General features: G+C 51.5%; 1 protein-coding gene across 5 annotated transcripts; it reads right to left on the bottom strand.

The window, feature by feature from the left end:
• Positions 1 to 1,101: 1,101 nt before the first annotated feature.
• Positions 1,102 to 27,205, bottom strand: LOC123345580 (tripartite motif-containing protein 10-like). 5 transcript variants are annotated; one of them, XM_044982563.1, is made up of 8 exons: positions 27,129 to 27,205; positions 17,588 to 18,003; positions 15,353 to 15,448; positions 12,713 to 12,943; positions 10,344 to 10,366; positions 6,520 to 6,635; positions 4,658 to 4,690; positions 1,102 to 2,493 (listed from the first exon to the last, which is right to left on the bottom strand). In XM_044982563.1, the coding sequence occupies exons 2-8, from the start codon at positions 17,996 to 17,998 to the stop codon at positions 2,012 to 2,014; spliced, it is 1,392 nt and encodes a 463-aa protein (XP_044838498.1). In that variant the 5' UTR covers positions 17,999 to 18,003; positions 27,129 to 27,205; the 3' UTR covers positions 1,102 to 2,011. The 5 variants fall into 5 exon arrangements, with proteins under 5 accessions (XP_044838498.1, XP_044838497.1, XP_044838496.1 ...); XM_044982562.1 differs by lacking the exon at positions 27,129 to 27,205 and adding an exon at positions 19,802 to 20,327; XM_044982561.1 differs by lacking the exon at positions 27,129 to 27,205 and adding an exon at positions 19,255 to 19,447.

Genomic DNA, 27,205 nt, shown 5'->3' with positions numbered 1-27,205 from the left:
TTTTTTAAAAATCACGAGGATCACAGTTTTCAGCGTCTGCAACACTCCACAAGATTTCTGTTGTTCAAATAATCCTTACCTTAAGCCAGGAACACGTCCTGTGGAAACCGGGTTTGAGATGTAACCGTGCCAATGTCAGGAGCTAGGCCTAGTCACGTGCTTCTGCTCCAGGATTCATTCACCAAAGCCCCGATCCCACAAAGGCCAATGCACGGGAGCCCTCCGCAGGCAGAGCTGTTGGCGGGATCAGAGTAAATAGCGTGAAAGCAGCTTCTTCAAGTGACACCAAGCAAAATACGACAGATTTCTGTTAACCGTGGCTTGCTGAGCTTTATCCATCAGATCACTCCCACGTAGCCACATCCCCCCCATGCCCCAAAACGCCAGCAACTCGCACCCCCTGCAAAGCCTGCGCCCCCCCGCAGCCTGCTCTTGTCCGGCCTAGCCTGGGGCTGGGACACCCCAAACTCCCCAACCCCCCTCACCTTCTCCCTATTTCTCCCATCACTTCTTCTTCCACCTCTGCTCCAGGGCCCATGTCAGTGGCACCTAATTAGTGGGGCCAGCCTGCATTCCCTCTTTGTCCCGTTGCCCCCCCGCCCCATCATGTTCTACTGCAGGGGGCTCAAATTCCATCCACAGCCCTCGAGCCTCCTCAATGTGCCCCGTGGGGCTCCAGCAGTTTTGGGGCCAAGTGGCCCCCCCCGCTGCCCCCTCCCAGCGCTCTCCCCTGCCTCCGGGGGCCCCAGCTCCATGCGTCTGCTGGCCCCTCCCTGAGGCCCCGGGATGAGGCACCCCAAGTGCCCCTGCACCCAGTGGGAAGCTGCAGGGCTGTGCCTGGGGGCAGCAGCACATGGAGGCCCCCCTACTCCGCCTTGGAGCCCCAGGTAAGCGCTGCACCCAACAACCCCATCCCAGAGCCTGCACCCCCACCCCACATACCCCCTCCCACCCCCAAACTCCCTCCCAGAGCCTGCACCCCATCCCACCCACCAGCCCTCAAACTCCCTCCCAGAGCCTGCACACACCCCTTCCCCACATACCCCCTCCCACCACCAAACTTCCTCCTACAGCCCGCACCCCCACCCCCTGGCCCACAGATCAGTGTCGGATCCTCCCTTGTGTCAGGAACCACAGATCTCAGAGGATTTCAGAGCAGTCGCCGTGTTAGTGTGTCCCAGGAAAAACAGCGCGGAGTCCTTGTGGCAACTTAGAGACCAACACGTTTATTGGGCAGAAGCTTTCGTGGGCTAAAACCCCCTTCATCGGCTGCAGGGAGTGGAACATACAGGGGGGGAGGTATAAACACACGGCACGTGAACAGAGGGGAGGTGCCGGACCGAGTGGGGGCTCAGTGCTAACGAGCCAATTCAATTACGGTGGAAGTGGCCTATTCTCAACAGTTGGCGAGACTCAAACGCTGGCCCCCCGGGCGCTTAGGAGCTCATCAGTCCGAACCCCCCACCCAGTGTCCTGCTAACGCAGCTGGAAGAGCCGCTGAAGGGGAGCAGAGGACTCCAGTCCTGGGCTGTGATTGGGGGAACCCTGGGGGGCCCGACGGGTCCCCAGCCTCTGTGCGCCCCAAGCCAAGGGGCAGGACGTTGTCTGTGCAGCTGGGTCCTCCCTGCCCAGCTCTGCTTCCCCTGCGACACCTGCCCCTGGTCTCCTGGGAACCTCTCCCGCCTGGCGCCTGGTTTGCCCTCTGGGCTGTCCCCTCCAGCCCCCTCTCCAGCCAGGCTCCCCCCCTGCTCTCCCCTCCCCCAGTTGAGGGTCTCTCCCTGGCGCTGGGCTGGGTCCCTCCCACAGGGGGATCCCTCCTTCCTTGGTGGGACCCCCCCCCCTGCCAGAGTTGGCCTCCCAGGAGCATAGACACTGATCCTAGAGCACCATACACAGACCTCCACAGCCACAGAGCTATGGGTAGAGCGTCACCCCCCTTCAGCCAAGGGGAGGGGGGCGGGGGGGCAGACTGGCTGAGTCCTCCAGGCCATAGAGATAAGGAGGGTGGGGGCTAGAGGAGCCGCACACTCCCAACAGCACAGAGGAAGAACGGGCAGATTCTCTCCCCGGCGAAAGAGGCCGGCGGGACAGTGACCATCGGGTCCCCGGTACCAGCATCGAAAAACGCCACCTGCCCCCGTTCATAGTCCAGATACACCCGGATCCTGCGGGGTCCCCGGCTCGGGGGGAAGCGGATGCACCACACAACCCAGATCCCCCGCTCAGGGGTAAAGCTGATCCCTCCCTTCCTGCTCACAGACGCTCTGGCCACCCCCACAGCACAGACTCCCCACTCCTCCTCCACCTCCACCTCCACCTCCCAGTAGTGTCGGCCCGAGGTGAATCCCTCACAGCCCAACACACAGGTCCAATTGTCAAATCTCTCAGGGTTGTCGGGCAGGTCCTGCCGTCTGAGTTCCCATCTCACACTTCTCCGATCCGCAGACAGGATGAGCTCGGGATGGGCCGTGTCTGGATCCAGGGTCACGTTCGCTGCAGAGAGAGAATCAGAGCGTGAGGGGCAGAGCTCAGCCCTGGGGCAGGGTCTGATCGTGTCAGTGACAGAACCTGCCCCAGCTGGGAAGTGAACCAGGCAACCTCCCCCCTCCCGGATTTACCCAGCTCTGCACAGGGAGCAGCGCTGAGATCTCAGCCCTGGGCCGGGGGGATTCACACCCTGACAGAGCCAGTTCAGGGACAGAGCGAAAGGATCAGCTCGGCTGAGCCAGGCCCCAGAGTCTGAGTCTCAGCGATTCCATTCTTGTGCTTGGGGGGAAGACAAGGGGGGTCAGAGGGACCTGGTTTTAAGCCACCTTTGTCCTTCCTTCAGTCTGCCTGGCCCCTCGCTCCAGGGGCCTCAGGGCTGCGAAGCAGAGAGCAGCCAGAGTGTGATGCCTCCTGTCTGTGCCCCCAGCAGAGCCGCCCCCTGGGGAGGGCGAATCAGGGCGACCGCGCCGGGCCCTGCGCTTTGGGGGCCCCGCGGGCTGGTGCGATTGGCTGGCGCAGTCAGTCCCAGAAGAGACGAATCTATCACTTCCTCCCAGCACCCCCCTAGGGCCGGCCCTGGCCCCCAGCATGGCCCCAACCCACTGCTACAATAACGGCTGGGGGAAGAGTTGCTGTGGAGCCCCTGTGCCAACTTCACACGGACGGGGGGGGGGGGGTCCCTGGCACCGGAGCTATCTTCTGGGGTCTGTTTCCAGGCACATTAAGGCCCCTTTGCTCTGACAGAGCAGCACGAAAGGGCCTGACAGGCAGGCCCTGGAACCTTTCCCCACCTGCACCCACCTCTCCCCACAGACGTGACCAGAGACCCTGGCAGCACAGGAGGTTCCCAGCAGATCACAGGGCCCAACAATCAGGACATTTTAGGGTAAAGAGTTCTGAGAATGAGGTGAGATGTTCCTCTCTGACTTTCCAAAAGGCTCATTTTTAAACTCTTAGATCTCTACAAAGATCCACTGCTCGCCCCCTCTCCCGCACCCCAGCCCACCCAGGTAACCCAACCGCTAGTTACAAATTCTAAATTCTAAGAGAGAAAAGAATCGACTTTTCTGTTTTTAGGACAGATCTGGGCAGCCACCAGTAATATGTTGCTCAGCTCCTGTCAAATGCAAAATTGAAACAAAACCTGAACTATGGTGCTGCCAATGAGCCCCCATAATTCATAGGAAAGTTTTCACTCCCCCTTTGATACGAGAAATTTACCAGTGGTGAGCTGGAGCAGGTTCCCAAGAACCGGTTGCTAAAATTAGACCTCCATGGAAAACCGGTTGTTAAAGGGCCAGGTGTCACGGAGTGTAGGGGAGTCAGGCCCTGCACCCCCGGGCGCCCTGCCGATTCACCAGGACTCTCAGCCAGCCAGTAAAGCAGAAGGTTTATTTAGACGACAGGAACACAGTCCAACACAGGTCTTGCAGGCACAGATAACTGGATCCCCCCGGTTAGGTCCATTTTGGGGCCTTACAGCCCCCCTCGGGGATCAGAGCCCTTTCTCCCTGCTTCCCCTGTTTCCTCAGCCAACCCCAATCTCCCCAACCCCCTCCGGCCCCTCCTCTCTCCTCCGCTTCTTTCCCGGGCCAGGAGATCACCTGACCCCTTTGTCTCCGACACCTTTAGATGCACCTTTGCAGGGAGGGGCCCGGCGATCCGTTGCTAGGAGACAGAGTGTCAGGCATTTGGTTGCATGGCCTTTTGCTGCTAGAAACTTAGGATCTGCACCCAGCCCCCAGTACGAACAGTCCCACTTCGTCACACCAGGAGGTGGGCAAAGAACTCCGGTCCGCGGGCCGGACCATCCTGTTGCTCCCAGGATTCCTAGCTGGGGAGGCTGAGGCTCCCCCGGCCCCTCCCCCGCTTCCCCCCCAGCTGCAGCATGGCCAGCCGCCGGCATCAGCTGGGCAGCTCAGCTGAGCTCCAGAGTCGTTCTGCTGCTTTGAGCTGTGGGCAAGGTAAGGGGGGAGGAGGCTGCAAGCTCCAGGGTTGCCAGTGGGGGGGGAAGTGGGGCAATTTGCCCCAGGTCCTGCAGGGGCCCCCAGCTCCACGGGTATGTCTTCCCCTGCCCCGGCCCCTCCCCCACTCCCCCCGCCCCTTAAATCAGAACTTTTTTATAGGGAATCGGTTGTTAAGATTTTGGCAGCTCATCACTGAAATTTACCTTTGTCCAACCGCTGTCTGGACGAGAGTGAGTCTAGAGGAAGAAAGGGGTGAAAAAGACGAAATGTCAGGTTGCCGTGTTTAGGGATATATTCACATTGTTAATGTTCTAACACAAAAGCAAAATGAAAAGAAAACAAACTTTATGAAGTTCTAGTGAAGGAGGTTAAGTGCAATTCAGACCAGTACAAACCATTACACACGTCACTAAAAATAACCCCAAACATTAAAAACTAAGGACATGACCTAAGGTGACATGACAGACCAGAGATGTTTTACCAGCAATTACACTCCTGTGGCTGGCCCATGACAGCTGACTTGGGCTCGCAGGGATCAGGCACTGGGGCTGTTTCATTGCGGGGTAGATGCTGGGGCTTGGGCAGAGGCCTGGGCTCTGGGACCCTGTGACGGGAGAGGGTCGCAGAGCCCAGGCTCCAGCCCGACCCCGAACCTCCTGAGCCAGAGTCAGCGGACACGGGCCAGCCACAGGTGTTTAATTGCTGTATAGACAAACCCTCTGAAACCAACACATCATTCACAGACAGACCAACACACAGACACTTTGTCACTGATTAGCATTCAATCATTAGTACTCAGTAAAACTGGCTCATCCTTTGGGGCAGGGGCGGCTCTAGACCCCAGCGCGCCAAGCAGGCGCGTGGGGCGGCCCTTTCCCGGGGGGGCGGCATTTGGCTCCAGTGGACCTGCCCGCGGCAGGTCCACCGGAGCCCGGGACAAGCGGACCTGCCGCAGGCGTGACTGCGGCGGGTCCCCTCTTCCCGCGGCTCCGGTTGAGCTCCCGCAGGAATGCCTGCGGCAGGTCAACCGGAGCCGCGGGACCACAGCACCCGCCGCAGTCATGCCTGCGGCAGGTCCGCTCGTCCCGGGCTCCGGTGGACCTGCCGCAGTCATGCCTGCGGGAGCTCAAGCGGAGCCGCGGGAAGAGGGGATCCGCCGCGGGACCGGGGAAGGGCGGCGCGGCGCACCGCGCTGCTTGGGGCAGCCTGATTTCTAGAGCCGCCCCTGCTTTGGGGGTCTCATTCTCTCCAGCTCAGGAGGGTAAAAGGTGGAGAATCTCTAAAGCAGGGGTGGGGAACCTACCTCTGTGAAGAGCTGCGGGAACTAGGAACGTGGGGGGTTCCCATTTGCTGGCCCTACACCCAGGACTCTGCCCCAGTCCCCAGGTGTGGTCACAGCCTCAGCCCCCTTACGCCATCCTGCCCCCCCCCCAGGGCCACAGCCCAGTCTTGGTCCCCGCTCTGGGGAGAGGGGGCACAGACAGGGGTAACGGGGTTGCCAGATAAAATGTTTGGGGACCACTAGTTTTCAGCACCCTCACTGTAAAATTTCTTCCAGCGCCACTGCCTCTGCACCCCCCACAGGGCTGAAGCCACGAATGCCAGCTCGGCCTGCTGCGGGGGGAAACCCCGAGCCTCCACACCCCCTCTTTGTCCCCCTGCGGGTGAGTGGTCAGCGACTGATTTTTAATGTGGGTCAATGGCCCGTGATAGAAAAAAGGTTCCCCAGCCCTGCTCTGAAGCAAGAGAGGGACTGTGGTGACACCGGAGGCCTTGCAGGCAAACAATCCAAACAAACATACTCCAGAAACAGTGAATTCAGCAGGAAGCTCAAGCTCAGGTTAATGTTCACAGCTGCTAGGAAAGGAAACCCCCAGGGGGTCCGAATGCAGCCCCCTAACCCAGTGTGTGTTGGCCGTACTGAGAGCTGGGTAGGGAATTCATAGCTTCCAAATGATTAGTTGACTATCTCCATCCATAATCATTGTCCCGAAGAGATTTCCCCAGCTCTGTCAGTTATCAGTGTAACATAGGTGAGAAAAATCCCCAAGTGACTGTTTATTACCTTTGAAATTCTTCACTATTGTCTCCAGCGATGCATTTCTTTGAGAAGATTCCCAGATTCTCCATTTCAGTTCAGAAGAAAAGGCCACTGGGTTCTGAAACGTCTCCCTCTCGCATCTGAAGAACAACCCAGTGTTACTCGTTGTGGAGTTTGTTCATATTTGTGTTTTACTAACATGTATTTTATTCTAGTGAATGGCTGTAGCTCAGCAGACCCTGGCAATAAATTCTCTGTTGCCCCAGGAACAGGTCCAATCTCAGCTTGGACACCACAAGCTTCCCCTTCGTTTTGGTGAGACCGATACTGGAAAACTGCATCCAGTTCTGGTGTCCCCAGTTTAAAACAGATGTTGAAAAAGTGGAGCCGGTGCAGAGAAGACCCACAAATCTGATTTGAGGGCTGGTGAAAATGCTTTGCACTGAGAGAACCCTGGCACTTGAGTGTGGGGTATAAACACCGTCATGGGGAGAACAGACTTGGTACTAAAGGGCTCCTCAGTTTAGCAAACAAAGGCAGAACAAGGACCAATGGCTGGAAGCTGAAGGCAGAGAAATGCCCATGGGAATCAGACAGACATTGTTAGCAGTGCGGGTGCATTAACCATTGGCAGAAACTGCCAAGGGAAGTGGTGGATTCTCCATCTCTGGACGTGCACCAGAACACGGTGACCGTGGCCCCATCACTTTTAAAGGTGGGCGAGCTCTGCTCTCTGCCTTGGTACCTGCCTGAAAGGTGAGTGATGGGGGGAGGGGGCGGAGAGGAGTGAGGAGGGGGTGGGGTCTCAGGGAAGAGGCGGAGCAGGGGTGGGGCCAGGGTTTGGACACCAGTGGGGGCCCCCCACTTCTAGGCAGCCTCAGGTGTTACTGTCTGTTGATGTCGGTAAATCAGGACTGACTGGCTTTCTGGAAGGTGCTTTAGTCAACACACATTAGCATTTAGTCAAATACAAGTTATTGGGGTGAACACAGGAATAACTGGGTGAAGTTTAAGGACCTGACACACATCAGCACCGACTCTGTGGGGGCTCCGGGGCTGGAGCACCCGTGGAACAAAAATAGTGGGTGCCCAGCACCCAGCAGCAGCCCCACAGATCAGCTTCCACCGCTCCCCCCCCCAGCTTTACACTAGCTGCCTTTCAGTTGCACTGAACGTCCCCTCGGTCTTGTATTGTGAGTGTAGCAAAGAGTCCTGGGGCACCTGATAGACTAACAGACGTATCGGAGCATGAGCTTTCGTGGGTGAATCCCCACTTCGTCCTGCTCCAATACGTCTGTCAGTCTACAAGGTGCCACAGGACTCTGCTGCTTTTACAGATCCAGACTAACACGGCTCCCCGCTGATATTGTGAGTGTGGGAAGCAGGATCCCCTGACGTATCCCGTACCCCACTGAAGGGAGATAATTAGCGACAATCCTTGTGGTGATGTAGATGCCCATCGTACCAGGACCTGGAGTGAGACCCACTAACCCATTTCAAAGATAATTTATGTTCTTATCTAGTTCTTTGGATACATATGATGGTCAGTCCACTAGCTCCGGGGTTCTCAGCTTACAAGGCCAGTGTGTGTCCCCCCCGCACTGGGGGACGGCAAACGACTGAATGAACCGGCACTGTCCAGGGAGCCGGGAGCAGTGGGAGTCGGTGCAGTTCTGGGGGGCAGGGCTGGAGCTGTGGGGAACTGGCTGGCGCCTTCTATTGCTGGTTCGTCAATGGCTGGGGGATGAGCCATGTAACACGGCCGGGCGGGTCCCTGCCCGTATGTGTCTGTGTCAGCGCAGGGCCTGTCAGGCTTGTAGCTCGACATCAGCATCGCGGGGCGAGAGGCAGCCCAGGCTGGGGATCTGGAGGGCTCAGCAGTGCCACAGTCCAGGCTGCACCCCGGGAACCCGTCACACTGATGTAAATCTCCCTTGTGGCAAATTAAACCGATTCCTCCTTGTTCTGCCCTCAGGGGACGTGAAGAACAACTGGTCACCGCTCTCTGCAGAACAGCCTCAGGCAGATCTGGAGACTTATCAGGCCCTGCCTCAGTCTCCTCTTCTCTAGACTGAACACACCCATTTATTGCAACCTTCCTCACAGCTCGTCCATTCTAAACCTCGGGTCATTTCTGTTGCTCTCCTCTCAGCTCTCTCCAGTTTGTCCACATCCTTCTCACAGTGCGGTGCCCAGAACTGGACACAGTTTTCCAGCTGGGGCCTCCCCGTGGCAAGAAGGGGGGAACAACGTCCTCCTGTGTCTTACACTGACACTCCTGTTAACACACCTGTGCTGGGTGCTCACCCCACATCAGCCCCCGGAAAGGGTGAAGGAAGCAGAGAACGAGGAGATTGGGGAGACAGGCCACACACGGGGGGTTCAGGCCAGAGCAGTGACCCCTGGCTGGACGATGAAGCTCAGCTGAGCAGGTGGGGGCTGGGCTAGTGCAAAGCCAGGCAGGTGGCAGCAGAAATGGCTGCAGTGAGGAGGCTGCAGCCCCCCCCTGTGCACTCGAAAGGGCAGGAGGGACCCAGGCAGAGAACAGCCTGCTGGGAGCCGGGCCCTGGGGGAGGGAGTGTTAGACTCACAGGGCCAGAGGGGGCTGCCAGGGTCACCTGGTCTAACCCCCGTCAGAGAGCAGGGGGAGACGAAGGCCTGTGGGAGGGGAGTGGGGAGCAGCCCAGGGAGGGAGCAGACGTTGCCTGCATGTGGCAGGGTCCCTGGGCTGGACCCTGGAGCAGTGGGCGGCTCGAGCTCCCCACCCAGCCCCGGCTGGAGCGGCATTGCCTGGGCAGTGGGGCCAGCGAGACTCTGCCCCCCAGCAGGGGAACCATTCAGTGACCTGGCTGGGGGCTGAGTCACGCAGAGGAAGCTGCAGCTCCTGGGGGGAGAGATGAGGCTGCAGAGTGAGAGAGAGACAACGGGGGGGGGGAGACGCCAGGGGAGGGGTTGGCCCTGGAAGAGCTAATCCCCAGAGCAGCCAGGAGGGGGCAGCACCTGCGGTGAATACAGCAACCTGGGACAGCATCCCACAGTGACATCTGCCTTTTTCACAAGAGCCTCACCCTGCTGCCTCCTTCACTGTGTGACCCTCTGCAACCCCCAGAGCTTTTCCCGCAGTCCTGCTGCCTCCCCAGTGATTCCCCATTTCCTAGTTGTACGTTTGATTTTTCCTCCCAACGTGCAGCACTTTGTCTCCATTGAATGTTCCCTTCAATTGATTTTAATCCTTCCTCCCTCCGCCCTGTCTCTTGTGTCTATTTAGACTGTAACCTCCCTGGGGCAGGGACTGTCTCTGTCTGTGTCTGTGCAGCACCCGGCACGTTGGACCCTGGGTTTGCCTTGAGCCTCCAGGCACTGCCATAGCGCTACTGATAACAGCACGTTATAAACTCCTCAGAGCAGGGAACGTCTCTGCCATCGTATCTCCTGCCACGCCCAGCACACGGCTAGAGCTCACTGCATAATTAGAAACAATTAATAAACAGCCCATTGAACAGTCATCAGATGGCACCGACTTTCCATCCCTACCGACCTAGGTGGAGTTTGGAGTCTATGACCTAGAAATGAGACACCCATTCTCCATCCCCGATCTCCTGAGGTCTCCGTTCCACCAGCCACACTACAAATAACACCCCTGTCTGTGGGTCAATCACTCTTTTCTCAGGCTGCTCTATTCTGGAGTCTGGTCACAATGACAACAGCCCCGAGATTAGATGTAACGGAGGGAGATTGGGAACCAGCCCCACACTCTGCACTGCTGGGCCGTGGGGAGCCAGGTCTCATGTCCAAAATCCCTTCCCTGCCCTGGGAAGTGAAAGGGAGAGTGAGAAGGAGCCACCTACCTGCTCAAGGTGCCTTTGATGTCCTAGAGGGGAGAGAGAAAAGGAAATTCAGTCCCAGCTCTCACACTAAGGATCCCTCCTGCTCTGGAGGGGACTCACTTGGTCTTCACAGTTGGAAGTTCAAAGTAAAAATATTTATTTACTAACGTAAACAAAAACTTTGAACATGCTGCCTTTGCTCCTTTGCAAAAGTGCTGTAAGTTCAGGGTCTGGGCCCAGGAAGTTTGTACTAGGAGGCACACAGGCTCTTTGTGTAATGACATGTGGATAACCACCCGGCACATGGAATTAAGGGCTCAGTCTTGCAATGTGCTGAACAAGGATCTGCCTAACACTCACAGGTGTGGGGAAGATCCCCTCCTGCAGACTCCAGGGGGCCAGAGGGAGGGATGCCCCCATGCTGTGCTGCCCCCATGCTGTAAACTCTCTCCCCACTCGCCCACAAACACTCTGAGGGCCCGTCCTCTGGGCTTCTTGACATGCACAGGAAGCTGGGGCTGGGTGAGAACAGTGGGTGTGGGGTACAGAGTAACACAGGGCCAATCACTGTCCTGCACCCCAGGATCAATGCAGGACACCTGAGGAGTGAAGAATGCTGCCCACAGCAGATACTGGTCGCAACAGAGAATCTGACCCTAGATATCAGCTAGAGACATCCAGGATGCTACTTTTTATTCTCACCTTCTTTCTTATTTGCTAGAAAGAGGCATTTTTTGAAAAATAAAATCATCAGAAGGCTTTTGGAATTCTAACACCTACTTACACGCTCAGGCTACCATAAGTAACGAACAGCTTCCCTAACTTCAGTTCTGGCAGAGAAAATCACCAGAGCCTCAGACCTCATGTGTCAATTTTAAGGCCAATATTTTCCTTTTGCGCAGTATGTAGGAAGAGTGGCAAAATTAGGCTTTATATTGAAACTCAGCTTCAATCTTAGCTATTTCCATAATTAAAGACTGGTTCCATCTTTCATCTTTTGGAGTTAGCGTTTGGAACACAGAAAATGCCAGACTGGCTCAGACTTTAGGTCCATCTGGTCAGTATTCAGTCTCCAAAGGTGGACAGTGCCAGATGCTTTAGGGGAAGGTGTCAGATAATCTGCCTCGCACATTCTCATCCTTCTCTCTAACAGTTAGTGCCTGGCAGAAGCAATGAAGCATGAGGTTTAATATCACTCTGCATATTGTGTTATCCATGTAAATATCTGATCACTTTTTGAGTTTTGCTAAATGCTTGGTCTCAAAGAAATCCGGTGGCAAGGAGTTCCACAGTCTAATTACATGATATGTGACAAAGCGATCATTGCATCAGTTCTGAATTTGCCACCTTCTGATTTTATTGAATGTCCCTTTGTTCTGGCATTATGAAACAGGGAGAACAGAATTCAGAGATTGCCATTTTTGGAGGAGCCTTCTCCCACTAGAATTCTAACTAAGAATTGTTTTCATTTAGGACTTGATCCTATGCCTGTTGTACCCCAGAAGTATATTTCCATTGACTTTACTGGGCATTTTATCAAGCCCTTAAAGAAAAATAATATATATTTTAGCAATACTGTATGTTCTGACCTTTGACTGTGTGACACTGTGTACCTCAGGGGAATACGCTGCACCCCCACGTTCATCCTTAAAATATGATTGTGTGGTATCCAATGAAAAGTTTATCATGTCGGGTGTCTTCAGAAGGCTCACGATGCACTGAGCATTGTTGTTATAGTGATGTTATAGGTTGTAATTTCATGTATGTAGTTATGGGGCTGAAAATGTCTCCTGATGGCTTAAAACAAGCCCAGGCAAAATTCTCCTGGAGCAGAGGGGCAGTTCACACCTCATCAGGGCATGGATGGGACAAGCCCAGCCCAGCCTCACAGGAACAAAGGACACTGGCCTAGGCAGCAACAAAGGATCTTTTGGACTTTGGAGTGACTCACCCCCCTTCCTGTGGTCAGTTTGGGACTGTGATGAGGCAATGGTGACCTGAATCTGAAGGGGCAGGGGGAAAAGCCAAGAGGGAAGAAAGAACATGATAAAAGAGAGAGATGTTTGCCAGGCTCTTTCACTTCCATTTACAGACATCACCCCCAATCGACTGAAGCGCTGATCAAAGGGGAGAGGCTGGCTGAAGACCAACCAGCCAGCCTGTGGGGAGAAGCATCTAAGTTTGTAAGGGCATTGAAAGTGTGTGAACAGCCCAGCAGTGGGGGTTCTCACAGCGGAGCAGGGTAAAGCTGGATCCCAGAGTCGAGGACCGGAGTGAACTAGCAGATCACCGGTCCAGATAACACCAGGGGAATGTCACACACTCCTACACTGCAAAAGTGAAGGCTTAGGAGACTTTCCTGCCCTGGGGTGTTTCTAACACCGTCTCACCTGCAGGAATTCACTTGCTGGCAGCTGGCACTTCTGCTCCATCTCACTGATCAGGGAACTGAAAGAGGATAGTTCCTCAGATAGTTTGGCAACATATTCAGCCCTCCTTTTTTCAATTTCCTTATTCAGCTCTTCCAGATGGGCCAGCAGGAGTCGCTCTTGTTCCTCCAAAAACTGGTGCAGTTCCTGAAATTCTAACACAATCTTTTGCCTCTCAGTTTTTAGCTGTTTCTGAAATGAAGAGATAGAAACAGAGAAAGCACAGGTCAAGGACAGGAACACGGAGTGAGTTATGGGACACTTTGTAAAGCCTCATGTATGCACATGGGAGCATGTCATTGCAACCCTGTAGAATTTAACTCTTGATATTTTATGGAGAACGTACTCGATGCTCAGTAGACAGATGATTTTCCAATGAATTCTGAAGAACCCTAACTGGTGGTTAGAATATGAATCTATCTTGCATTATTAGGATATTCTGATATCAGTGGTGTCTAGGAAACCAGACCCTTCAAATAACAGGAAGGACAGCAGGTGTGGGATCCAGAACGGGACAGGCAAGGATTACTTCTGCGGAGCAAACAGTAGAACCCAACTCGGAAGCGCTTGACTTGAACTGGGGAAGAGATTCTCCCCACAAAATACACCTAGATGAATAGGGCCGTGTTTCTAAAACTGGCTTCAAAATCAGAGCCCCAACAATTGCTCTGACGAGTTTTGAATGCACAGTTTAGGATACAAACATTTTGTCAGATCATAAATCTCCAATTTTAACCCACACAGGGATTCTGAGCACAAACTGGGTGGCTGGCAAGACATCTGTTTACAGGTTCAGATCTGAGTTTGCAGGGCACTTAGAAACGTGCATGTGAACTGGACAGAAGCCCACCAAGTCATGCTCTTTCTGGAGCTCTCTAGCGCCTGGTACCCCAGAAGCAAGAAACTTACATCATATCTAGAACCCAGATCTTCTTCACGGCAACGTCCAGCAGCGATATCGCTAGGGCCTGTTCCAAAGCACCACAATCAACAGGAGTCTTTCCAATGACTTCAGTGGGGTTTGGTCAGGTGTTCAGTGACCAGCCTTCTCCGGGGCAGCAGATTTCTATAGAGGCTCCCCGCACTATACTGTTGTGGTTATTGTTCGAGGGTTTCCCTTAACCCTCCCCTGGTTCTTGTCTCGCAGCCAGAAAGCAGGAGACCAAAAGTCCAAAGTGCAGGAAATGCGACACTTACTGGGGTTAGTTCCAAGCAAGGATATCCAGAGCTCCGCACGCCAGCATATCCAGAGCTCTTCACCCCGTATCGCCCTTCCCAGCTCTGATGCCACAGAGCCTTTACCCCGTGTCCCCTTTCCTGGCTCTGACACCGCAGAGCCTTGCCTGTGTCCTCGTTCCCCATTCCTCCTTCTTAGCAGGTCCACATATACCTGCAGCGTGCACCCCTAGTCACACCCCTTACAACTTATGGTCATGTTCCGTTCTGGAGGGTCGGGAGTCTGGGGTCCTCATCCCACTTCTTCTGTGCCCCATGGGAGGGATGAGGAGTAAGGTTGTGCTTGACCTTGGCTTGAGAGAGGAGCCAGGCAGCCTTCCAGTGTGTGTCCTCATATGTTACACTCCCACCTACCCTCTAACACTTTATCTGTTCATATCCGTTCCCATTATACTAACAAACCCAGCCAGCCAGGCAGAAGCCACACACCGTGTCTTTGTCCTTTGTTCTTCACACACATTAGTAAGGATGTCAGAGTATCACAAGTCAAACCCACAAATTCTCTCTCAGGTTCACAAACAGGCTCATATGCCACCAGTTCTGTCTGTTGACAGTAAAGCCAAAAACTGGGGGAGGAATTTGCAAAAATTTTTACATTTCAAAATTTTTTTTGCAATTTTTCAGTGTTCAAAATGGGACAATTTTTAATTTGTTTGTAAAATATCATGAAATAAATTGAAAAAAAAATCACATTTCTGTTTCCCCTTTTTTCTAAAATGTAATAAAATAATGTCCATTTCCACCACCACCCCATTGTTTCCTTTTATTCCATTCTGTCTGGAACTCTTCAAAAGTTCTCCCATTTTAGAAAAATTGTCAAAAAGAAAAGGGAAAAACTAGGAGAAAAAACTTGGAAATTATTCATGTGATTGTATCAGTGGCAAAAAGGAAGAAATGGGGGAAACAAAGGGATAAAAAACATTTGAAATAATTTCAGCTTTTTAAAACCAAAATGAAAACTTCAATTTGAAATGAAAATAAACATTTTGTTCATTGTGAAATTTCCTGTCAAAAAACTGATTTTTATTTATTTACTAAATCCCATTTTGCTACAGGACATTTTTGTGGTTGGTAAATTTTGACCAGCTCTAGCTGAAAGACTAAAGGAGAAACTACTGTTAGCTAAACAAATTACATTCACATTATCAATGGAAATATTTGGATTATTAAACCTCTTTCCTTAATGCTCCATTTTCCTGTTTATACTCGATTAAAGCAGAACAGTTTTTCTTTACAAGGAGAATAAATAAGCAATAATCTTCCATGGAAGGGAAGATGTTGCTCACTGTTCTTCTTCCGTTAGACTAAGCAGAGTATCAATAACGTCCCAGTGCACATTTGCCTCTGAGTAAGAACGGCACCTACCAGTAGTTCCTGGCTTGTATTTTCCCCACTCGATTTATACGACAGAATCTCGTCTCTCTCTTTTTTCAAACTCTCCAAATGTCTCTGAATTTGTTCCTAGCAAAAGAAAAACGGGTTTAGTTTCGGTTGCCTTTGGAGGGTTTCCCTCATTTATTTATATTTTCAAGAATATTAAATGCATAATAAAATGGGCGAGTGCTCTAACCACATGACTGTTCAGTCCTTCTCATGCTCGCGGTCTCTCTCTCTCCCCTCTCCTGCAAATGACTCCCAAAGGGCAGAGCTCTGGGAGTTAAACCAGCTCTCCAAGACAGCAGCAGGAAAAGCGCTGCCGTGTGTTCACACTGTCAGCTGCAAGCGCAGTGCGTGGCCACATTTGCAGCTCTTGCAACGCCACAGAGAGCAGTGCATTGTGGTAGCGATCCCAGAGTGCAAGTGGCTGCAGCGTGCTTTTCAAATGCGGGGGGCAGTGGAGTGTGACAGAGAGTGCATTGTGTGTATGTGGGGGGAGGGGCTGTGCGTTTGGGGGCAGAGTGTGCGACCGCCACAAGCGCGAGCTCCGTGGCTCCCAGAGAAAAGGGAAAAGCACCAATGGGAGCTGCCGGAGCCGCAGAGCGGGACTTGCAGGTGCCGGCAGCGCGCAGAGAGCCCCCCCGACCCGACCTGACCCGTTCCCAGCCCGCAGGACTAGGAGGGAGGCTGCTGTGGACCGTGGGGTTCCCGGGAAATGCTCCTGACCATCGCCGTCCGGCTGGCTTGGCAGGAAACTTCGTGGCGCCAACCCCTATGGCCAATGACCTGAACCTGGGAGTTGCAAGTTGCAGCCACTCGGGGTCCCCTTCCCCTCATGTTACCTAAGGTTACCATACGTCCGTATTTTCCCAGACATTTTTAGATATTTAAAAATTCCCCCCCTGACGGCAATTTAAGGACTAAAAAGCCGGAGATGTCTGGGAAGATACAGATGTCTGGTCACCCTACAAGAGTGGCCACTTGGCTTCAGGGGATTACGGGATGTTTCCGGAGGCCAGTCACAGCGCAGTCATGCAACATGTCGTCCACGCTGACACCCAGCCGGGGCGCAGCAAGCTCTCTGCTTCTCGTGGAGGTGGATTACCAGGAGTGCTCCAGCCGCAGAGTCCAGGTGCTCTAAGTGCCTGCCAGTGTGGACGCGTTGGGAGTTAGGGCACCCGGGGCTGATTTAATGTGCTCTAACTTGCAAATGTAGCCAAGGCCTAAGTATTTATCCCCAGTGGAACAGCTTCAGCAGGAGAGATGGAGGGAGCCCCACCTCAGAATATCCCATAGAGAGGTGGCAGGTCCCTGTTCCAATCCCTTCTCCTCACCAGCTGGAAGAGGGACTTGAACCTGTGGTCTCCCATGTCCCAGGTGAGTGCTCTAAACACTGGGCTAAAAATGATGAGGGAAACTTTCTGTGTGAACTCACCTGAGGGGTCTCAGGACACCTACCAGGTTAGGCCCCACACAGAAGTTCGGTGGCCAAACACTGATCTTCCCTGGGGTTTAGGTGGGAGACGGGCATCGGGATGCAGTGCGCATGGGCAGAAGCAGAAACACGGGTGCTGAGGGAACTAGTTACTGAAAACACAGACACCGAGGGAGTTTAGGCACCGACAGGGCTCAGCAGGAGTTTTGTGAATTGCCGTGGAGGCTCCAACTGGGGTTTAGGCACCTAAGTAAATACTGTGAATCTAGGCCTCCCGGACAGGGAAACTGAGCTAAGGACGGGCTGGACGGAGGCTTCACTTCCTCACTGCACAGGTGTTCACACTCCGCTCATGCTCACTGCGACTTTTCTGAGCAGTCTCCGAACCACATTCTCATTCAGGGCACGTTTTGATATATCACCGGCCTTGGCATTTCTAAGTGGGCGTGAGAAATAATTCTCCCCCCTCCGCCTACACATAACCAATTCCTGACCCCTTCCCTCCCCCCACACACACACCCCGGGGGCTTTGGTGATATAACTATTTTGTTTAAAAAAAAAAATCCCACCCCTCTCCAACACAGATCTGTACAAAAACTGTATGTAGAGCAGGCCTTAAAAACAACATTCTTCCTGTATAAAATCTCTTCTGCTTTTCTACCGTGTCATTTTCTGAAGCTAGTTTTATGACGTTGCTGGTTTTATATTTCTCAGCTGGCTCTGTTCTGATTGTTAGAGCATGTCTGGGCTGGGATATATCCCAAATGAAAAAAATGACTAATTCTTACCTTGTAATCCAGAGCAGCTTCCTTGACAGGAAGCAGGGAGTGGTCCTTGTGGCTGTGGGACTCTCTGCATACCAGACAGATCAGGGTTTGATCCACTTCACAGAAGAGTTTCAAAAGCTCTTCATGTTTTTCACACGCTTTCTTCCCCCTTGGCTCTGGGATTTTTTTGGCTATTTCAACGACATTCCTCAACTCCCGGTTAGGCTGGAATTCCCCTTCCCGGAAGGGTTCTCTGCACTGAGGGCAGGGATACGGGGGGGAGGTTTTGAACTCCTTGCAGTACTGAGTGATGCAGGATCGGCAGAAATTGTGCCCACACTTGATGAGAATCACCGAATCGTTAAAAGAAGCCAGGCAAATGGAACAGATAACAGCCTCTTGGAGATCTTTTACCTGGCTTCTTGCGGCCATGGCACCTACGAGAAATAAGAAAGTAAGTTTCATTTTCACATTCCTCAGCAATGTGTCTATCCCCGACTGAAGCTGGCCTCCGCCCTTCCTGCAGCAGCCTGCTGATCTGTTGTGAATGTGTTTGCTGGGCCCTGGGATCCTTCAGTTGTGGAAAGGAGAAAATATAAGGAAATAGGAGAGAGAGATATAAAATAATGACTATATTGAACTCCTACATTTGTACAGATTAGACTTTAAACAAATATTGCCCCCTGCTGTCATAAACAGGATTAAGTAAATCAAGTCACCGAAGAGATACAAGTAACAAGTGGTAGCCGTGTTAGTCTGTATCCACAAAAACAACGAGGAGTCCGGTGGCACCTTAAAGACTAACGATTTATTTGGGCATAAGCTTTCTGAAGAACTAAGTTTTTTACCCACGAAAGCTTATGCCCAAATAAATCTGTTAGTCTTTAAGGTGCCACCGGACTCCTTCTTGAAGAGATACAAGCATTTTCTAAATAAAAGAGCCAATCATAAAATCCCTCTTTCCATGCCCCCAAAAACTTTATAGAGGCCAACAGGATTGGCAGAATTATGTTCAAAATATGCCATTATACTTTCCTTCAGCCATCATAGTTAGAAATTATTTTTTAAATTTCAAAACAGGATCTGATGGGAATTAGAAATAGATCAGAGTCGCAATGTTAGTTTGATTGGGACTGGAATTTTGCCAACGTTCTGGTGTTCTCAATCTAATCTGATCCATTTCTAATACAAATAACAGATGTAATTTTATTATTACTGTATGTTGCAACATTTTAAAACTTCCTACGAGTTAGCTAAACAATTAAATTAAAAATCCAGAACTACAGAGTGCCATGTTCAATCCACTTTTTAATTTATTTGAAACAGCTGGGACTGGACAGCTTCCTCCCCGCAAACACTGATGAGGTCCAGCACCTCGCCATTGCTCCATACTGAGGATCGCCTGGCACGTGGAGGCATGGTCACCTGGAAGGATTCCCTGAGAGCACTCCACTCCTGGCTGAGCAAACAGGAAGGGGATTTTCAAAATCCCCAGAGAATTTAAAGGGTGGGACTGACGGTTGGTCACCTGAGGGCAGGGCAGTAGAGTTCAAAGTGATGACCAGAGTGGCTAGAACTGGCATTGTGGGACACTTCTGGAGGCCAATCAGAGCGCATTAACAGACCAGGGCGTCCACACTGGCTCCGTGGTGCTCCAGTGGGGGCGCATCAAACGTTATTACACTCACCGAGGTGGAGTACCAGGAGCGCTCTAGCCGCGGAGTCAGAGCGCTCTACGTGCCTTGCCGGTGTGGCCGTGTTGTGAGTTAGAAAGCACAGTTCGGCTGATAAGCATCATGGAGCACCAAGCGGACTCGATGCAGGCACTCGTAGCCATGCAGACGGAGCAGTACCACGCCCGCTGCAGCCCTCGTCTCACAACACTTTCCCTTGTGCCCTCATGTCACCTCCAACCCACTTTCCCCAACATCCTGGTTCTTATCGCCACCAGCTGCCTCCCACACCTGTAGCTTCACCACCCAGCCCTGAAAACTACGACTCTTCCTCACTGCACTCAACCCCCATCACCATGCAGTACAGCCAGCCTGAGGTGCAGCACTCATGGCACAGCACTCCAGACAGGAAGGCCGAGTAGGATAATAGGACTTACACAAATGTGTGATTGTGCCATTCCCCACCCCCTTGCCCTTTCCGTTTCCCAAGCAGTTGTGTTTCTTTTCAATAAATGGATTTTTTGGCTTTGAAAACATTATTATTGCATAAAGTAAAAGATACCTTAGCCCAGGAAAGCAACAGGCACTGCAAATCAGCTTAGCAAACACAGATTCCTACTAACATTGGAACCACTGCACTTCACTCCCGTGCAGGGCACCAAACGTCACTGGTGGCTTTCACCCTCAAATTGCTCCCTCAAGGCATCCCTAATCCTTGCAGTTCCCCGCTGGGCCCCTCTAATAGCCCTGCTCTCTGGCTGTGCAAATTCAGCCTCCAGGTGTTGAATCTCCGAGTTCCATGCCTGAGCGAATCTTTCCCCCTTCCCTTCACAAATGATATGGCGGGTACAGCACGCAGATATAACCGCGGGGATGTTGTCATCGGCCAAGTCCAGCTTCCCATACAGAGAGCGCCAGCGGCCCTTTAAACGGCCAAAAGCTCACTCCACCGTCATTCTGCGCCTGCTCAGCCTGTTGTTGAACTGCTCCTTGCTGCTGTCAAGGCTCCCTGTGTAGAGTTTCATGAGCCACGGCATTAAAGGGTAAGCAGGGTCTCCAAGGATCACAATGGGCATTTCGACTTCCCCTACGGTGATCTTCTGGACTGGGAAAAAAGTCCAGCTTGCAGCTTCCTGAACAGGCCAGTGTTCTGAAAGATGTGTGCGTCATGCACCTTTCCGGGCCAGCCTGCGTTAATGTCAATGAAGCACCCCCGGTGAGCCACAAGCGCCTGGAGAACCATAGAGAAATACCCCTTCTGATTAACATACTCAGGCTAGTTGGGCTGGTGCCAGAAGTGGAATATGCGTCCCATCTATCGCCCCTCCGCAGTTAGGGAAACCCATTTGTGCAAAGCCAGCCACAATGTCATTCACGTTACCCAGAATCACGGTTCGTCTGAGCAGGATGCGATTAATGGCCCTGCAAATTTGGATCAACACAATTCCAACAGTTGATTTTCCTACTCCAAACTGATTAGCGACCGATCGGTAGCTGTCTGGAGTTGCCAGCTTCCAGGTTGCAATAGACACCCACTTCTCCACCAGCACGGCAGCTCTCAATCTCATGTCCCTGCGCCGCAGGGTGGGGGCGAGCTCCTCACACAGTCCCATGAAAGTGGCTTTTCTCATCCAAAAGTTCTGCAGGCACTGCTCATCATCCCAGACTTGCATGACGATGTGATCCCACCACTCCGTGCTTCTTTCCCAAGCCCCAAAGCGGCGTTCCATGGTGCTGAGCATGTCGATGAATGCCACAAGTCCTCACTGTCAGTTTGGATCTCAAGGAGTAACTCGATTGCCAAACGTGACGTGCTGGCGAGACGCGTCAGCATATTCCTCAGCAGTTCAGGATCCATTCCCGCAGACCGAAAGGGAAGACAGAGCGCGCAGTATAAAAAACGTTGAAAGACGGTGCCAAATGTGGACGGAAGCACAGGAATTATTGGGATGCGAACCGATTCATCACGGGGCGTTGAGACAGGACCCAGAATGCCCCCCACCCCCTTCCCACAAGCCACAGCGCCGGAATGGGAAGAGGTGCTCTGTGGGATAGCTGCCCATAATGCACTGCTCCCAATGCCGCTGCAAGTGCAGCAAATGTGGCCACGCCCATGTGCTTGCAGCTGTCTGTGTGGACACACTGCAGCGCTTTCCCTACCGCGCTCTCTGAAGGCTGGTTTAACAAAAAGCGCTCGACATCTGCAAGTGTACCCATGCTCTTAGCCTTCCTAATTTTATCCCTATGTGCTTGTGTTGTTTTTTTTTTATATATTCATCGTTCATAATTTGGCCTACTTTCCACTGTTTGTGTGACTCTTTTTGAGTTTCAGATCAAAATTGTTGAAATGTTCCTTTTGACATTTCAGAGTGGATCGGTTCACAGTTTTGTTTCAAAACATCTTTTTAGTTTGAAATTGTATCTTATTTTTTAAGTCAAAAGCAGAATGAAATATTTTGGTTTCATTAAAATAATTTTAATGAATTAAAATATTTTGGGTTCATTCAACCCAAAATAATTTTTTCCAACATTTTCATTTAATGGGAAATTTCAATTTTTTAAATTCTGATTCAGAATCAAAATACATTTTGAAATGTCAGAACTTCCCATGGAACAGAAATTGTTTCAACCACCTCTACTGAAAACACGACACAAGTGTTATCTAATGGCTCAGTAACCACAAGGCAAATTAAAAAAAAAAACATTTTTTTTTAATCTTCCTCTCTTTTTTTTTTTTTTTTTTTTTTTTTAGAGCTTATTCATGATTTTTGAATACATGGTGTTGGCAATACTGAATGTAATTGAATGTTGTGACGTTATTGATATAAATTGGGACCATATAGAACATGGGTTGCAACCAAGGTCCTGTAGTGGCACCAAATCTTAGGTAAAGGGGGTCATATAAGGTGTCCAAGACCAGGTTCTGGGTTGCTGGTTATGATTATGCTGTCTGTGTGCATGTATCATTTTTAGTTGAAGTTATGAATATTGGCTCTATACTGTCTGTATTTCAAGTTGGTGCTCTGCTTCTGGGTGATATCCCAGACAAGTTGGTGTTAGCTCTGCCTAGCCTGCTTGATGGCCCATTAAGGACCATCAGCTACACAATTGACCCATGGAGAGAAGGCAGACATGCCTTGTGACTCAGCAAAGTGCAGGGACTGGCCCGTGTGACTCCAGACTCCATTTTGCTGTAATTTTCCACAGTAAGAACAAAGGTTCTTACACCTGGAAAAGCCTATATAAGGCTGATGCCTCATCTCCATCTGGTCTTCAATCCTGCTTCTTACCTCTGGAGGGACTTTGCTACAAAGTGAAGCTCTGCACAAAGGACTGACTGACCCATCCCAGCGGGGGATGTTCCAGAGACTTGATTTGAACCTGCAGTTTACTCCATCACTGCTACAAGCCTGAACTAAGAACTTTGCCATCACTGTATGTTATTGATTCCATTTAACCAATTCTATCTCTCATCTCTACCTTTCTCCCTTTATGAATAAACTTTTAGATTTTAGATTCTAAAGGATTGGCAACAGCATGATTTGGGGGTAAGATCTGATGTGTATATTGACCTGGGTCTGGGGCTTGATTCTTTGGGATCGAGAGAACCTTTTTCTTTTATTGGGGTGTTAGTTTTCATAACCATTCATCCCCAGGACGAGTGGCACTGGTGGTGATACTGGGAGACTGGAGTTTCTAAGGAAATTGCTCGTGTGACTTGTGGTTGCCAATGGGGTGAAACCGAAGTCCTTCTTGTCTGGCTGGTTTGGTTTGCCTTAGAGGTGGAAAAACCCCAGCCTAGGGCTGTGACTGCCCTGTTTGAGCAATTGGTCCTGAATTGGCACTCTCAGTTGGGTCCCGCCAGAACCGCATCGTCACAAATGTTCCAAATAAATTAAGAAGCTGATTTAACGTGGCACTCTATAGTTCTGGATTTTTAATTTAATTGTTTAGATAATTGATAGGAAGTTTTTAAATGTTGCAACATACAGTAATTACATCTGTTATTTGTATTAGAAATGGATCTGATTAGATCGAGAACTTTGGCAAAGGTAGACTCTCAATCAAACTAATGTTGCAACTCTGATCTATTTCTAATTCACATCAGATTCTGTTTTGAAATTTCTAACTATGATGGCTGAAGTATAGTACCGTATAATGGCATATTTTTGCCATAATTCTGCCAATACTGTTGACCTCTATAAAGTTGAGGGATTTTCTGATCAGCTCTTTTATTTAGAAATGCTTTTATCTCTTCAGTGACTTGACTTACTTAATTCTGTTTATGATAGCATGGGGAAATATTTGTTTAAAGTTTAATCTGTACAGAGGTAGTTCAATATATTCATTATTTTATATACCTGTCTCCTATCTCCTTATATTTTCTCCTTTCGAGAACTGAAGGATCCCAGGGCCCAGCGAACACATTCACAACAGATCAGCAAGGAGGCAGGCAGCTGCAGCAGGGAGCATGGAGGCCAGCTTCAATCGGGGATAGACACATTTCTGAGCAAAGTGAAAGGTAAACTAATTTTCCTCTTTCTAGTAGGTGCCATGGCCTCGAGAAGACAGGAAAAAGATCTCCAAGAGGCTGTTCTTCGTTCAGTTTGCTGGGATTATTGTAATGACATGGTGATTCTCAAGTGTGGAAAACCAGCAACGTCATAAAACTAGCTTCTTACAATCACAAGGCAGAGAAACAGAAGAGGTTTTATACAGGGAGAACGTTGAAGAGACATGTTTTTAAGGCCTGCTCCGTATATAGTTTTTGTACTGATCTGTGCTGGGGAGGGGTGGGATTTTTTTTCTTTTCTTTCTAACAGTTATATCAGCAACCCCCCCGGTGTGAATACAAGTTGTGCTGGTATAAAGGTGCCTGATGCTACACCCACGCCCGCAGGGCTGTAATAGCACCAGGATGTGTAAAGCAGGGTACGATTTGTGTGCCCTAGAGCAGGGGTTCTCAAACTGGGGGTTGGGACACCTCGGAGGGTCATGAGATTATTACATGAGGGGTCAGGAGCTGTCAGCCTCCACCCCAAACCCCGCTTTGCCTCCAGCCTTTATAATGGTGTTAAAGATATAAACAAGTGTTTTTAATTTATTAGGGGGGGGTCGCATGCAGAGGCTTGCTGTGTGAAAGGGGTCACCAGGACAAACGTTTGAGAACCCCTGCCCTAGAGCGAGGGCATCCCCTGTGCAGGGAAAAATCCCTGCGGGGGCAGGAAACGCCACCAGTTCCAGCTCACACAGTTTCCTTTTAACCCTTGCAGGGTGGAGGGAGCAGGGTTTGCTTCTCATACAGGATGGACATCGGCTAGGGGCCTGGCCCATTCCAGCAGATTGCTTGAAATCTGCGGCGGCAAGGGCAGGGCGCCCATATTTTCAAAATGAAGATCCAGGGTCCTGTTTTCCGGGGGGAAGGAGTGGGAGGATCAGGGAGGAGAACCCGCCGGCTTCGGGAACTGGGGAAGAATTATGTCCGTTCCTTGATGTCTTTTCCTCCCCAGCCAAGCAACACCCGCCTTGCTCCTTCTCTTCCCCCTCCATAGTAAAACCCGAGCCACATTAAAACATCTTTTCTAGCAGGGAGTCTTGAGAATCTCACTGATGTACCGTAATCACTGTGGTTGCAGGGCTCAAGCAGCTCGGCTGCACTTTTTCGGTAGGGGGTGGGGGATAAGGAAGAATTAAAGCTGCCACATGCCCCCAGTGTCTGTGTGTCACTGGGTTAGATCTGTTTGGACGGTGTCCAGTGACTCCCCTCTCACTGACTCTCCCCGACATTCTCCTTCAATCCCAGTGCTTAGTGGGGGGGGCAGGAATGATTATGCGTAGGGGGAGGGGGGAAGATTATTTCTCAGGCCCACTTAGAAATGCCAAGGCCCGTGATATATACAAATGTGCCCTGGCTGAGAATGTGGTTCAGAGACTGCTCAGAAAAGTCGCAGTGAGCCTGAGCGGAGTGTGAACACCTGTGCAGTGAGGAAGTGAAGCGTCAATCAAGCCCCGTCCTTAGCTCAGTTTCCCTGTCCGGGAGGCCTAGATTCACAGTATTTACTTAAGTGCCTAAACCCCAGTTGGAGCCTCCACTGCAATTCACAAAACTTCTGCTGAGCCCTGTCGGTGCCTAAACTCCCTCGGCGTCTGTGTGTTCAGTAACTAGTTGCCTCAGCACCCGTGTTTCTGCTTCTGGCCCAGGGCCACCCAGAGGATGCAGGGGGCCTGGGGCAAAGCAATTTCAGGGGCCCCTTCCATACAAAAATCGCAATACTATAGAACACTGTATTCTAGTGGGGGGTCCTGGGGGGTCCAGGGCAAATTGCCCCACTTGCTCCGCACCCACGGGCGGCCCTGGGGAAAATAAACCTTCCGCATCTCAGCACAAACCCAGTTTTGAGAAAACTTCTTTACAAGGTATCCCTGGTTCTCAGCACCAGCTAGTGCTAAAAGCCACTAAAGCTCATTAAAAGGGTTGGACAAATATTTTCCAGAAAAAGTTTTTCTGGATCGAAAACTAGGGGTTTTGAAAAAGCAGAAAAAAATCACGGACAATGTCTGCTTTCCTTCAAAATTTGTTGTGGTTTTTTTTTTTTAATTGAAAATCTGAAATTAGGCTGCCAAAACCTGAACATGGTCTGGGGTTTCGGAAGTGTGTGGCCAAATATCTGCTGCTTGCCGCGTTTGATGGTTTAAAGAAACAATACAAAAATTCTGCTTAAAAAAAACCAAAACAAAACTTTTGAACCACCTCAGCTTGTGACCAAATGCCTGAGCCCATCCAGTCAGAGACTTTTCCAGGGCTCTGATACTCTGCTGTCTTCCTTGACTCATATCTATCTCCATAACTTTGGAACATAAGAATGGCCAGACTGGGTCAAACCAAAGGTCCATCCAGCCCAGCCCAGTATCCTGTCTACTGACAATGGCCAATGCCAGGTGCCCCAGAGGGAGTGAACCTAACAGGCAATGATCAAGTGATCTCTCTCCTGCCATCCGTCTCCACCCTCTGACGAACAGAGGCTAGGGACAGCATTCCTTACCCAGCCTGGCTAATAGCCATGAATAGACTTAACCTCCATGAATGCATCTGTTTCCTAGAGACTGGCTCCACGGATGTGAATGGACACAGGGTGTTAACATTAAATTAACCCAGGGGGTTTCAAACTGGGGCTCAGGACCCCTCAGGGGGACACGAGGTTATTACTGGGGGTTGCGAGTTGTCAGCCTCTACCTCAAACCCCGCTTTGCCTCCAGCATTTATACTAGTGTTAAATATAGTAAAAAGTGTTTTTAATTTATAAGGGGGTCGCACTCAGAGGTTTGCTATGTGAAAGGGGTCACCCGTACAGAAGTTTGAGAACCACCGAATTAACCCCTCTGGAGCCTGAGGGAATGCGGGGGAGGGGGGGTCTCCCCTGGCAGGGTTGGGAAGGAGGTGGGTGGTGCAGGATATTGCTCTTCTCATGTGATCCCTCCCCCTCCCCCCCCGTGGCTAATTTGAAATGAAGCTGCCCTCCCCTGACAGGAATCTCCCTGTGGCACTGAATTAAACACAGACTAGAATTTGGCATGTGAGCAGTGACAGGGACGGTGGCCCTAAGGGAGAAGCTCAGAGCTCGGCTCCTCTGCCAGCCTCAAACTGCTGAACGAGCTGTAGGGTGGGGCAGGCGGCGCCCACCAAACAGCCTGGCCCTGCCCCCATCCGACCCCCACCCACTTCCTGCCCCCCCCCCGACTGCCCCCCCCAGAATCCCCGACCCAGCCGGCTCCTTGTCCCCTCACCGCCCCGCAGAGACCCCCCCCTGCGCCCTGTCCCCCCGCTGAGCCCTGACAGACCCCCCCCAACCTCTCCTCCCTCCCCGGCCCCGGGACTCCCGGCCCCTCACCCCCGGCTCCCCCCAGAGCGGATCCAGGAGCTTCTCTCCACAACCGCAGCCAGGCTCCGTCGGCGCCCCCGAGCCCC

This window comes from Mauremys mutica, chromosome 12, assembly GCF_020497125.1.
Source record: "Mauremys mutica isolate MM-2020 ecotype Southern chromosome 12, ASM2049712v1, whole genome shotgun sequence".
Taxonomy (NCBI): Eukaryota; Metazoa; Chordata; order Testudines; family Geoemydidae; genus Mauremys; species Mauremys mutica.
The sequence above is the reverse complement of the archived record's forward strand: the minus strand, read 5'-3'. Positions and strand labels throughout refer to the sequence as shown.

Bases quoted from the DNA above. Each gene is read 5' to 3' on its own strand.
- LOC123345580 (XM_044982560.1), bottom strand. From the start codon at position 18,031: ATGAAACTTACTTTCTTATTTCTCGTAGGTGCCATGGCCGCAAGAAGC. The intron at 15,449-17,587 runs GTAAGAATTAGT...TTCTTTTGCTAG, and splicing joins AAGCTGCTCTGGATTACAAG to GAACAAATTCAGAGACATTT. The intron at 2,494-4,657 runs GTAAATTTCAGT...CTCTCTCTGCAG, and splicing joins CAGACAGCGGTTGGACAAAG to CGAACGTGACCCTGGATCCA.